The sequence below is a fragment of the Sinocyclocheilus anshuiensis genome, unplaced genomic scaffold (genome assembly GCF_001515605.1).
Source record: "Sinocyclocheilus anshuiensis isolate Anshui unplaced genomic scaffold, SAMN03320099.WGS_v1.1 scaffold224, whole genome shotgun sequence".
In the NCBI taxonomy this organism is placed as follows: domain Eukaryota; kingdom Metazoa; phylum Chordata; class Actinopteri; order Cypriniformes; family Cyprinidae; genus Sinocyclocheilus; species Sinocyclocheilus anshuiensis.
In genome coordinates, this window is record NW_015558577.1 from 1248529 (window position 1) to 1262055 (window position 13527).

The window sequence follows — 13527 nt, forward strand, 5'->3', positions numbered from 1 at the left end:
CCAAATCTGTTCAGATGAATAAACAAACTCATCTACATCTTTCAGCAAATTTGAATTTTTGGGTGAACTATTCCTTTAAATAGGCAACTATCATCTTGTTTTGAAAGTAACAGAAAACACTTCAACATTATGTGTTATGTGTTAGTATTGTGTTATCATAGATTGGTGCAATAGAATCACCTGTTAACCCTTTATGGACATTTACAATCAAACTCATGTCATAACCAGCTTTAAAAAAAAAAAAAAGTTACCACCGATAATGCATGACCACAGGATCATCCACCTATAGACATTAAATAACCTGCAATATTCCTTTAAGGTTCTCCTTCTCCATAAGGTGACCTTCATTTTTCTGTTCAGTTACAGATTTAACAGGATGTAAGTGCTTCATGAAAAATAAATAGTTTGATTAAGATGAGCTGAGGAGGAATTGGTAGTAGCTCTAACAGTGTAGCTGATACATTAGATCATGTGGTGGAGTGAGTGTCCTACTCGATGGAGACGGGGTCCAACACTCCAGTGATCTCCAGCCCGTAAAAGCGCTGCATGTCGCTGATGGCGTTCGACAGGATTTGAGCCGAGCGCATGGTGGACATCTGCTTGCTGGCCTGTGGGAGGTAGCCGTACTGCCGCAGCCATGACTGAGACAAAAACACAGACAGAAGTGATCTCATTAGAAATCTAATTTTCATTGACCTTTTGTGATCAGGGATGCTCATGGTTATTGTCATTAATAATTGTGTCAACATTTATATTAATACTTCACAATCCACAAAGTCAAGTCTTAATGTAGAAAGAGTCATACCTGTATTTTATATGCATGTTATTAACAGTAATTGCAAACATGCAAAGCAAATTAAATTCATAGTTAAAATGTATTCAAATTCAGTTGACTGAAAATATGTATATTTATTTGAAAAAGTAAAAAGCAATCTAATTGCACATGACATCTGTAGTCTCCCACATTTTGCAATATTAATGCAAGGACTATTTAATTAATATTTTGTAAAAGCATTCCTATTTGAAAGAGTTCAGAGTATGAAAACTGATATGAATGCAACTTCCAGAACTCAAAAGATTATTAAAAACGGAGATAACACTGTATAATTAAATTCTAGACTTCTTAAAGGATCTGTGTAAAACAGGACCATTCAATTTTTGGAATAATTACATGACCCCTTTAATGCCACAGCAATTCAAAAAACATCCATTTGTCACTGCCATGAGAATGAAGGAGAAAGAAGATATTGTCACAGACTGAAAGAGCGTCACACCTGTTGTAAGCGACACCTAATACTGGTCCAGACTGTTTGAGAACACTTGAGGCGGATGTGAACACAGATTGAGGGGTGACTGCACCAGCTGGACTGACCAGTTTATGAGGTTTTAGAAGCAGCCACTCTTCCCTCACTGCTGGGGGACTTTCCTCAGGGCAGAGACATGCATGAAGGCATAGCTCCAATCCCATCTGGCTCTCGCGTTGGATACAGTGGGCGATTCCAAAAGGCCAGAGGGTCCATTAAAGGGGATGAAAGCTGGACATGATGTTCTGATTTACATTAAATGTGGTTACACCTACTGCTTATCATTATTATAATAATTATGTAATTAAACTCCCCCATTATTAAGCCCACCCTGTGGCAACAGTAAACAGGCTGTCCTTCACAGTGTTGTTATAGTACCACTGAGATAGTATTTTAGGTTTTATTAATATTTTGAATTATTTTTATATATCCATTTTCATTTGTTATAGTAAATTTGCTGTTTTTTTTTTTTGTCATTTTTATTGTTTTTTTTTTTTTATATATATTTCTATATAGTTTTTTTTATTCATTTTTTATTTAGTTTTAGCTATTTTTATATCAAGATAAACTAAATGAAAATAAGAAATGTTGCCTTGGAAACTAGCTGAAATAAAATAAATGTAATATATTTTATTTCAGTTGACATTTAATTTAATTCAAGTTTTAATTCAAGTTTAAAGTTTTTAAATGGTTTTAGTTTTAGTTAAATATAATAACCCTGGTCCTAAACCAGCCAGAACCTCCCATATAGAAAACCAGACCAATTTACTATCTCAGTTGTCTCTCCTAGACGGTAATGAGATCAAATGGAGAACAGATGGAGAAATTGCTTGCTTCACCATTTAATCTGAAGAGTTCCAAAAAGTATGAACAATATCACAAATTGTTCATTATCACCAAAGTCTACAAAGTCTCATCAAATTACTGATGTGAGTAATAATTCATATTTTATAGCTATACTTTTACTCTAACAATTGTGTCATTTGTTTCTATTATTTGTTTTTCTAAAGAGAAACATCTGAAACATAAAATCGATCATAACTGAGAACAAATGCAATACTAAAAGCAATACAGAATCAATTGCTTAGATTTGTTCATGACTTTACAGTGCTGTTTTTCACCTGGTATTAATTAGCAGAAGGCTAATGTGTTCCTCCCACTGGACTCAAGAGGTTAGGGGGTCACTGCTTTTATAATGTCCCCTTCTCTTTCTACTCTGTAACCAGGGCCTGTCACACAGTTGCCTGGTCCGGATCTCTACTTTCCACAACCACAGAAAACACAGGCCTTTGTGCTCTTATGTGTTGTGAAGGCAGCTGAATAACAGTCAAACTGTTGAATAGCTGGCCCTGTTCTGGGCTAGGCTAATATGCCACCGCACCAAACCAGCTATATCTACAGTGCTAAGAAAGAAAAAAAAGTGACTATACCCTAGCATGCATCACTATTTCTACGTACTTCAATTTGTTTTTAGAACAAATGATGCATCAAATTCTGCAGCTTGTTTTATTACTTTTCATCAGTCATCAGACTAACAATTGAATGACACAATTGCAATATGGCTTAGTGTTATTATCAAATCGCAAAGGCTGTGATTTTATTAAATAAATTTACATTAGCTGTGTTCTATAGAGTGAAGCATGTCACTGTGTTCATTTATACACGAGCAGCTCGCCACCCAGTGTTTTCAGTGTCTCAGAGCAGCTCAGTTCAAATATGGCGCTCAACATAAACACATCACTGCAAGTGCTCTGAGTTTGCGTCACTTTAAATGTGCATGTTGCATGTTGTCAACAAAAGATGTTTACAGGCTACCTGTGTTTTTTTGTTTTTTTGCCAAAAGAAATGTTTAAAGTTTGAATAAGAAGAAATGAAGGCAGTGTTGTAATTTTACAGTCATGCTGTAACATGAAAATATATTATTTTCATTATTTAATTCCTTTTTATTTACAGTAAATATTGCAATAGTAATATTTCTCATTTTGCTTTATTTAGTGAGTAAACCTTTTAATTGTCTTATTTAGTAGTAATGACATAAGTCAATATAATTATTATTGTCATTTTTATTATTATTATTATTATTACAAAGTCATATTGGTATTTAATCACACATTTTTTGTCCAAGCAGCACTGCTTAAAACATGCACACACACAGACACGTGTACTTTAAATTGCAATAGCATTTGTTATCAGAAAAAAAGCACAAAAGGACTTGATCTATTAACCACAATAAAAGAGACTCTTTGAACTTGGGCCAGTAAACAACCACCTAGCAACTAGCAATCTACCCTAGAAACTGTATAAACAGAATGTTAAAAACATTCAGAAAACCTTAGCAGCTGTATAGCAATGTCCTAGCAAATAATACAAACTCTAGCATCATGGTGGTACCTTGTGGTGGTACAACCACAGCGTTTACTATGAAAAATTTATATTTTTTTCCATGCAGTTTTTAGAAACTAATAGGATTTTTTTCAATAATTGTTGTAACACACAACAATTATTTTGAAATATAACAATGAACTGCACAAAAAAAAAAAAAACTTGGCGGCCACTTACAGCATCTAAGATCTACACTTTTTTCACAATCATCAAAAAGTGTCATTTCCATTCCATTTGTCAACTACTCTTGTACTTCCACACCAAATCCAGCAATCCCCAGCTTTCTTACTCTCCCTGAACACAATCCTCTTTGTGTCTCCCATGAGGCTGTGAGAGAGGGAAGTGCTAAAGGGCTGTGCAGGGCAAGACACACCTTACCCCCACAGATAAGACTGCCTCGCTTTCAGTCACTCGGAGCCCTGGGGCTTTTAGCAGGCGAGAGGTGGGAGGGTGTGTGTACTCCCACTAGAGAAAGACATTACCCTAGTGTTCTGCTTACTGGCTCATAAAGGACAACAACGCTCTTGCTTTCATGCTTTATATGCTCCTTCTTTAGGTCAAGCGCACCTGGAATTATTCGTCGCAGGCCGTCAAAATGGATGAGATAAACGAAGACCCGCTTTTAAAGCCTAAAATGTTTCAGCATCAATTCCACCACCACAACATCCCATGTCATGCATACAGAGTAAGGCTTTGCAGAGAACAGAGGCAAGGAGAGCCATCCTTCTCTCCCATCAGCCCCTGTGCCAGCGCTGGCTCAACGGGACCTTGAGAGCCGCTGCCAACAGCACGTCCTCCAGGAACCTGTGATTCACAGCGCGTCGTGAAAAGACTTGGGTTTAGTGTGTGTGAGAGAGCGTGTGTGTGTGTGTCCAGAACAATGTCAGCCAAGAATCTAACGACTAGAGAGCGCTATTATTCCCGGGCTTTGGGTGCGTGCCATTTTTTGGTCATTAAGTGAGAGGGAAGAGGGAGCGAGCGAACCAGATCAAGTGAAAAAGATTAAGAGGAAGACAGGAAAACAGAACATGATGGAGGAGGGGAGGAGTGAAATAAGTTAAGGCAGACTGGGCTTTTGGCATTTCAGACGTGATTCTGGCTCTGAATCTCAGGTAACTGCTTTGGGGAATAATGCAATGACAAATTTAATTTAAACTCCATGTGGTCTTCTCTCTCAGCTCTGCACATCAAGTCTACTGGGCCACAGGGAGCTGTGTCATTCCAGAAAATACAATAAATAGATTTGAAATATATATTTAGGCTATATCTTTAATGGCAGGCAGTTGGGTAATGAGACTCAAAGTAAGGTCAAAGGACAAAGCACATCAATCAGCAGTCAGTTTCATTTTCCAGCTGTGTAAATCAATAACCTTCATCAATGAGAACAGCAACGCCAAACTAAATTAAACAGACAATCAAATAAGGAGTTCACCAAAAGACATTTTAAATAGGGATGCACAGTATACCTGTATCATATCAGTTATCGGCCAGTATTAGTGTTTTTTTTGGTTAATATTGAACACATATAGGCCAATATAGAATATTTAACTGTGCATGCTGAACTAAAAGTATTAAACAGTTATAACCACAAAAATTCAGTAGATACTTGAAATAAAAATTAACAATATAACTGGGCTACAATAAAATAAAAAATAAATAAATAAAATGTTTTTTATCAACATTTCTCGTTTTAATTTAGTTTGCTTGATGTACTAAAAATTTAGTAAAAAAAATAATAAAAACTACACAGACATTAAAAGTACTAAACGAAAATGACAAAAACATAAAAAGACATACAAAAAAAATGTCAATTAAAATGGAAAATATAAAATTAAAATAATTTAAAATATTAAAAAATATATATCTAAAAAGAAAAAAGATTCTAAAACAACACTGATTATGATTTATAAGAGTATTTAAAGTATTTTTTAAATATTTTTTATATTTTATACAAAATATAATTTTAATATTGACTATAACATGAAAATTCAATTAATTTTAATTTAACAATTTTATTTTTAATTTATCAGCATCGCAGGTTCCCTGCACTGAGAGGACAATGCCATAATGCACTGAGGCAGATGTTGCAAAATAACTGTAATAATATTATATTACAGTATAATTTTTATAAATATATTTCATTAAATACTAAAGAGAATTCTTTAAAAAATTCAATCAAATTCTCTATTTTACCAAATGTGTTTGCATTGTATGGTTTTTTTTTGTTTTTTTTTTGGCAACATGCACCAAACTCCATTGGATTTTCCATCAGTTTTCGCATCTGCAACATGCTTCACATAAGAAGCATTATTTGTGTGGCATTCAGAGTTGCTGCCTAAAGAGCGTTCCAAATCAATCACATATGATGGTCCATTTCTGTGTGTATAAAGCAGCTTATGCCTATGTACAGTAGACAGCAAGGCAGGCCTAGTGAATCTGGCTCAATCCCCTCATGACCTTGCAGTAATTGAGCTGGTGAATGTGGCCCTGGTTCTTAATAAGAGAGGAAGTAGACCTACCAGTCAGAAGTACATGGACACGATTAGCAGTTAATGCGGCTCCACGGTCCAATCACATCTCATTATCCCTCTCAGTCACAGTGAGGCAGTCCAGACCCCACACAAACAGCTCGCCATGAGTTTGTGGGAAATCACAAGGATGCTACATTCCATGGATACAGAGGGCGGATAAAAAACATAAGGGAAAAGCGGGACTCCAGGGGTTAAACGCAGGATAGAGATAAGGTTGCAGGAAGTGATACAGTCGGCTCCCTATGAAGTACAGTCCTCATAAACCCCCTCCTCTCCCCGCTCCACGAGCTCTTTCTGACGCTCTATCTCCCCGCACCTCTGAACACAGTCAGCTGAACACAAGAAGTCTCATTGTTGCGCCTCAGCTGCCCGAGAGCCCTGCAGTCCTAAACATCTCTTAACTGTTTCTGTTTGTGGCCTATTTAGAAAACAGCTGTTGCATTCACCGATCACATGCAGCACAGAAGAGCAGACCAACACCTCTACACTCTCCATGCAGCAGCTAGTTAAACATGCCTGATAGTAGCTAGTTCTCCTGGCATATCCAGAAATGACTGTTTGAATTGCCAAGATAAAGCTATCTGAAAAGGAAGACTATCAGTGAGGGAAAAGACAACAGCCGAAAGCAACTCTGCTGCCAATCCCTCCTCCAGGAAGTAGATATTCATAAGACACCACTTTGAAATCATATCTTTGTTTGAGAAAGCAAATGCTTTTCTATGAAGTATTGTATTGTAAAGAACTGTACGACAAAAGGCTCTCAGAGCAACACCCACACAGAAACTCACAACACTCCCTATCTTCACTCAAGCATCTACATTGTTTGTGCTATGGGTGAACTGACACAAGCGTTGAGTTTGCACTTTTAGTTTTTCCAAAGGGATCATCTAAAACATATAATTCTACGTTCAGGCTTTTTACTGCTCACTCACTGGGTCTCATTCACTTACACAACATTAGAACATGAAGAAGTAGAAGAAGAAGAAGAATGAGGAGGAGGAGGAGGAGAAGGTGAAGACAAAGAAGAAGAAGAAAGAGGACAAAAGACTGATGCTCTGGCTGCTGAAAATTCAGCTTAGTCATCACAGGAATAAATTCGATTTTAAAACACATTCAAATAAAACCAGTTTGAACTGGTTTTGAGGGTGATACACATGGCATTGCTTGAGGATCTTGCTGCACAAGCTCTCTCAGGCAGGAGTGTCATATGTTTGCTCACAGTGATGAACGGCTGTTAAAGAAAGGTTGTGTGGAAAACCCTTATAGAGAAAGCTTGGGCATGTTTTATGCAAACGACGAACCTCAGGCACATCTCCTGAGTTCTCTTGTGCTTCTAAAGACTAATAGTCCATGAATTTTGAATGAGACCCAGTTTTTATAATATTCATGTTCTTAATCGTGAATCTCAAATTGTGGGCAAAACACCCTCAATTCTTAATGAATTAATGGAAGTAGTTACAGAACAATGTTTTTATTTTAAAAAATGGACTTTAAGCACTTCATGATCACAACCTTTGAAGCTGATATACTGTAGAAAAGGGAATGCATGCATACTTTACTTTTCTATAACTGCATTTGAGACTTTGTCCCCACAGTTGTCTCACCACACACCCAAATCAGTGGGTCGTACAGCTTTAACACATAATCCCCCAAAAATCCATCTACCACTGTGGCATGTGCAGGCCTGTCTGCTGTCATTCAACATTTGTGACTGGTAGAATTACTGAGATAAGCTGCTTCTTTCTAAAAGGGTTTGGGTCAGCTGTAGGTTTAAAGAAGTTTATATTACTACAAGCCCAGCCCAGAGATCAGGACAGTGATGCAGGAGCCCAGATCTTTCAAGAGGTACACTGTTAGATGAATAAACTGAATTCAATTGTTCAAAGAGTACCAGTATACCTTCAGAAAAAAAAATTTTTTTTCAAAAGGTACACCTTTGTACTTAAAGGGTGCTTATTGGTAACTTAAAGTGCATATTTGTACCTAAAAAGCACAAAAGTATACCTTGAAAAAAAGTGTCAGCTTTTGTACCTTTTTTTTCTAAGAGTGTTCTTTTTTTCTAAAAGTTGGCTTTAGTATCCAAAAGTTGCTGGGCGATAGTATAGCCAGGTGTGTGGTAACTGCAGGTTACAACTGCCCAATGTGAGGTCAATGTTACTTCCAGCCCAGAGGAGCTCATCTAGTTTTATTGTTAACGTTATTCCCAACCAATCAGGTTAATCTGGGTCAGGACTGATGTAAATGTTTGAGAAGGCAACAGATACCTGAAAGGAATGAGTTGAGGCTCCCTGCCAGATTTGTGAATCTGATGAGTAAAATAATCAATTCAGAGAGACAGTTTAGATCTTTGGCTTCTGTCAGTCTCTTCGCACAGTGCCAGACCACCAATGACAGGGTTTGGACCACTGCAGCACTGCATACATGGAGTGGCACACCACTAACAAACCTCAAACCACACAGACTACAAACTCTTCATACCTCCTACCACTTCAAACTAAAACCATCCCAAAGCTTGGCTACAAGAATTTAAGAGGTAAGAATGTTGGTGATTCAGAAAGTTTAGTGAAAAGCTAAATAACTTTCTAAGTTGCTCTCGGATATTACAGCCATTCACATGCTGAGTTACAAGCATTCAGCTGAAATCAGCGGTCATATAAAAACCAGACCTGAGACTCTGAGACCTAAATGAGAAACACAATATACATGCTTAGGTGTGCATTTATATATACATAATAAATATATACACATATACTATGTAAACAAAAACTTTTATTTTGGACGCGATTAATCGCGATTATTCGTTTGAAACCACTTTTATATATATATATATATATATAGTGGTGACCAAAACCCGTTTTCAAACTTTAAACAGTATTGCATTCTACAATATGATTTTTGATACAAAAATGTGCAGTACATTGATCATTTGTAAATAATTATAATTACCTCTCCATTAAAGGTTTCATCTCCAAAGGTGCGCGCTCCACTCATCAAGAGCACCAGAAGAGAATAAATTACGGTCCGTCTCCACAGCAACGTGAACGGGTCATCCCATAACACTGCCATCATTCTCATCTGGATCAGTGCTAGCAGCTAAAACTCTTCAGAAGTGTAACCAAAGAGGTTAAAATCAAACAGTCTGCAACTAAAAACGCGAGAAGTCCAATGCACTCAGATTAAAAACAACATCATTCTGACAGGGTCTCCTGTAGTTGTGTGTCCTTTCTGCAGAAGCGCGCGGTTCTTCAGCGCTACAGTCATTCAGTGAGATTTAACGCCAGTCCCAGGCGCTGTACCGGGAGTCAAAGAGGTTCGATGCTCTGGCTGAAGTTTCTGAGTGTGTTAGGTATCATATCCAGCGGGTGTGCCCACTTAATGGTCGTTTCATCCCACTCACGTGGTGCCTATAAATTAATTACAGCTACAACCTACTTCAAAGCAGAAGCTGTGCAAACTTACGCTGCAATTTCCTCTTGTGGTATGACTCGGTAAACGAAGCGTGAATAACGGCTAGTGTTATTGCAACAGAGATTTGCGTTTCTTGGGACAGAAACTCGGTCGTCGCGCTGTAACCACAATACAAGAGCGCACAAATTATTATCAGATGACTGCGACACGCTCCGACACCTGTCTTGGATCACCGCCCTGCTTGTAAAGATTTAATACGATAGTTTTTCTCGATAAAATCCACGTTTTCTCTCGGTTTTCTTGGGCGGGTTCCAGGTCGCCGGGTGCTTGTTGTGACGCTCCTCGTGTGTGCAGCGAGTGACTCGGACTTTGTGCTGAGTCCTGCGGCGTGTCCCGCTGAAGCTGGAGGAGGGGCCCAACAAGACGGACACCAGCAAGTGTCCAGTGCCACCTCCAGTCTGGACATTTATCCTGACACAACGACACGTGTTATTTCTTCTTTGCAGTACTTTTGAGCTCTGTAATAAAAAAAAAGTACCCATATGCACTTATTTGTCACTTTAGGAAATAGAATTCTATAAAACTATCAGCCAGACATTCAGAAAAAGCCTATATGTTCTGTTTAAGCTAAGACAAGTAAAAACTATTAATTACAGATTAGCCTATTTATTTACACATTGCAACAACAACAACAAATTACCAGAATGCCAGGTAGCTTAAAAATAAAGGTGCTTCAAAAGGTTCTTCAAGAGATGCCATAGAAGAACCATTTTTGGTTCCACAAAGAACCATTCAGTCAAAGGTTCTTTAAAGAATCATCTCTTTCTTACCTTTTTATAATCTGAAGAACCTTCTTTCGCCACAAAGAACCTTTTGTCAAACAGAAAGGTTCTTCAGATGTTAAAGGTTCTTTATGGAACCATTTAGACAAAAAGGTTCTTCTATGGCATCGTGAAGCACCTTTATTTTTAAGTGTGTATGTGTTGAATTTACTCAGTTATTGTTATAGTCTTTTGGGTTACACTTTACTTGAAGGGGTGTGCATAAGACTGACATGATACCTTCATAATCATGACATGACACATGTCATGAATATGAAGGAGGTTTTATGCATGATTATGACAACTGTCATTAAGTGTCATTCGCTCAGTTATGTCATTTTTAATGCAAAGATGACATTGTTTGAGATGTCTTTGTGATGGGCTATGGTTAGGGGTAAGGGTAGGGGTAGGGGTAGGTTAGGGTTAGGTCAAATAATGTCATATTTGCATTAAAAATGACATAACTGAGCGAATGACACTTAATGACAGTTGTCATAAACATGCATAAAACCTCCTTCATATTCATGACATGTGTCATGTCATGATTATGTAGGTGTCATGATTATGAAGGTATCATGTCAGTCTTATGCACACCCCTTCAAGTAAAGTGTTACCGTCTTTTGCTTATATGACCACTAGAATGAGATTGTGTACCGTAAACTGACAGTCAGATAGTGTGACACAGCGTCTCCTACAGGACAGTTTTGTTGCAAGACTGTGGTGCATCTCAGAGCATTTGAATAATTAATTTCAAAATACTTACAGGCTACATAATAGGCTGCATAACTTGAGTAGCGGTGCGCTTCTTCACAAGCCGAACTTTAATATAAGCTGATAAAGCAGTTCCAGTTTTGTTAAAACTGTTTGGTGCGCCATTCTTGGTTTTATCAAATGTTATTTAAATCATAATTTTGAAATGACATAAATGTAATTTTTGGATTCAATGAATCTGTAAAGAAAAATTACACTTATTTTGTAAACCTTATTTTTCGGTTAGCTAGGTATTACATCCATAAATGTACATTTTCTAAATGCAAACCCCTTTTTGAGATTCAAACTTGAAATGAAAATGTACATTGAATCTATTCAGTTCTCTAAAACCTTAAAAGCACTAAGAACAATGATTTGTTTAAGGACTTGGAGCTTGTTTTGTTATGGTATGACAGTGATGAAAATTGTTTTGATTTCCAAGCATCTTTATTAATTAATAAATTTTAAAAAGATTCAAATTTGTCACAACAAAGTAGAAAAATTGAAGATGGATTATTCAAAACAGTAAACCTCCAGAAAATCACTGATTGTAAAATCAAAGAAACAGTTATTTATTTGTCCGTCCGCTTTTAAAAGATGTTCCGAACCACATTTATCTGCCCAGAGGAGCAGAGTCAAAGCACAGCCAAAACAATGTTCTTCCGCAAGACACATGTAGTTTTATTTTTAACCGAGGCCCAAAGGTCACTTTCATTTATTATGAGTTTTCATTCCCAATTTATGTCCAAAAAAATTGGCCATATTAATTTAATAGAAACATATTTTAATTCTGTTACGTACAACATGCTAACAGACTAAATAAACCACACACAGCCTAGTCAAATAATTGTCTTTTCAATCATGAAAATTAGGAGAACCCTTACGAAAAATAAGTTTATTCAAGTGTGCTATTAGTATACTTCTTTTAAACTAAAAATCGTGTTAGAATACATGTGGAAGCATCTGTTGTTTCGGTTTCTTCTTCACTTGTGTGTTTTGGAAATTCTGTACAGAAGATGTGTACTATCGCCCTCTACAGTATAACAATGAAAACACGGATTCTAGGAACACAAGTATAGCTCAAATATATTTAGACTTTTTCTAAGTATAAGTCAAGTATACTTAAATGTCATTTTAAGTATATTTCTGAGAAGTACATAAAGCCCATTTCTGAGAAGTACATAAAAAGTAGACTAAAAGTATACTTTCCTATTTTTAGTTTAAAATAAGTATACTAATAGCACACTTGAATAAACTTCTTTTTCGTAAGGGTTAAATCAATCACAGTCTGCATTCTTGAGACTCCTGTACTTGTCATTACCAGGGCGTCTGTCTTGTGTTCGCTCCTACCTCTAAAAAGCTTAGTCTATTTGAACTGTCTTGTGTTTTAGACAGCTGTATTAAAGGACTGCAGTGAATGTTGGAGATAAGAGTGTAATTGACTGTGTGCTGAGAGCAGTAGAGTGTCTAGAGCTGTCAAATTAGGGTGCTTTCTAACATACATCAACGCAAACAAATGAAGGCTCTGTTTAAATCCCTGTATTCAAACACACACAGAAGTAGAGCAGTTAGACCTGCCTAAAGAACATCTAGAGCAGGGATGGGCAACTGGCGGCCCGTGGGTCATATACGGCCTGCAGTGTCTTTTAGTACGGCCCGCTGGATCATATTAGACTCGGATGATCAATTTTAAAACATTTGAAAAGCAAGTCACGTAAAGATTGCTTTCAGTTTATGATGTTAATACTATCTCCAACCAGGAGAGGTCGCTAGCTTCCAGCCGTTCCCGTATTAATTTCAGCGTAGTAGGACTTGCACTCTAATCTAAACATCCATTAACATTAGCAAATAATAAATGAAAAGCTGACCATGAAAACAGTATTTTCCAGTCAAGATGGTAAACAGATTAACTTTTTACCAAGTTCAAGGGGATACCCATATGTTTGGAAATCTGTATTTGATTTAAATCGCCATCACACCACTGCTCACAAACAACGGGGACGCCAGAGTTGCACTTGCCTCAAATTTCAAAGGTAAAATTCATAGCCAACAAAAGCTTTTTGCCAAATTCATGACAGAAATGTTTGCACTGAAATGTTCTTATTAGGGTTTCCGCGGGTCCTTAAAACGTCTTCAGTTAAATTGTTTACATTTAAGGCCATGCAAACTCTTAAATTGTACAAAAAGTGTAAATTATAAGAGGTCTTTGGGGACGGAAAGACAAGAAATGCTATATGGATTAATATGACGATTAAACTTCAAAAGGCTACGATTTCACTGAATAAACTTGAGCGCTGCACATCAGCTTTGTGTACTGCGGTTACCGGGGAA

At 37.1% G+C, this 13527-nt stretch overlaps 1 protein-coding gene across 1 annotated transcript in view; it reads right to left on the reverse strand.

Moving 5' to 3' along the window:
* The window catches only part of LOC107679737 (matrix metalloproteinase-15-like), a 28554-nt gene extending 18576 nt beyond the window's left edge, over nucleotides 1–9978 (reverse strand). The window contains exons 1-2 of the mRNA XM_016475376.1: nucleotides 9164–9978; nucleotides 493–641 (exon numbers count right to left, since the gene is read on the reverse strand). Of these exons, the coding sequence (XP_016330862.1) occupies nucleotides 493–641; nucleotides 9164–9292 (278 nt within the window). The 5' untranslated portion in view covers nucleotides 9293–9978. The remainder of the gene's footprint in view (nucleotides 1–492; nucleotides 642–9163) is intronic.
* Between the last annotated feature and the right edge of the window lie 3549 nt (nucleotides 9979–13527).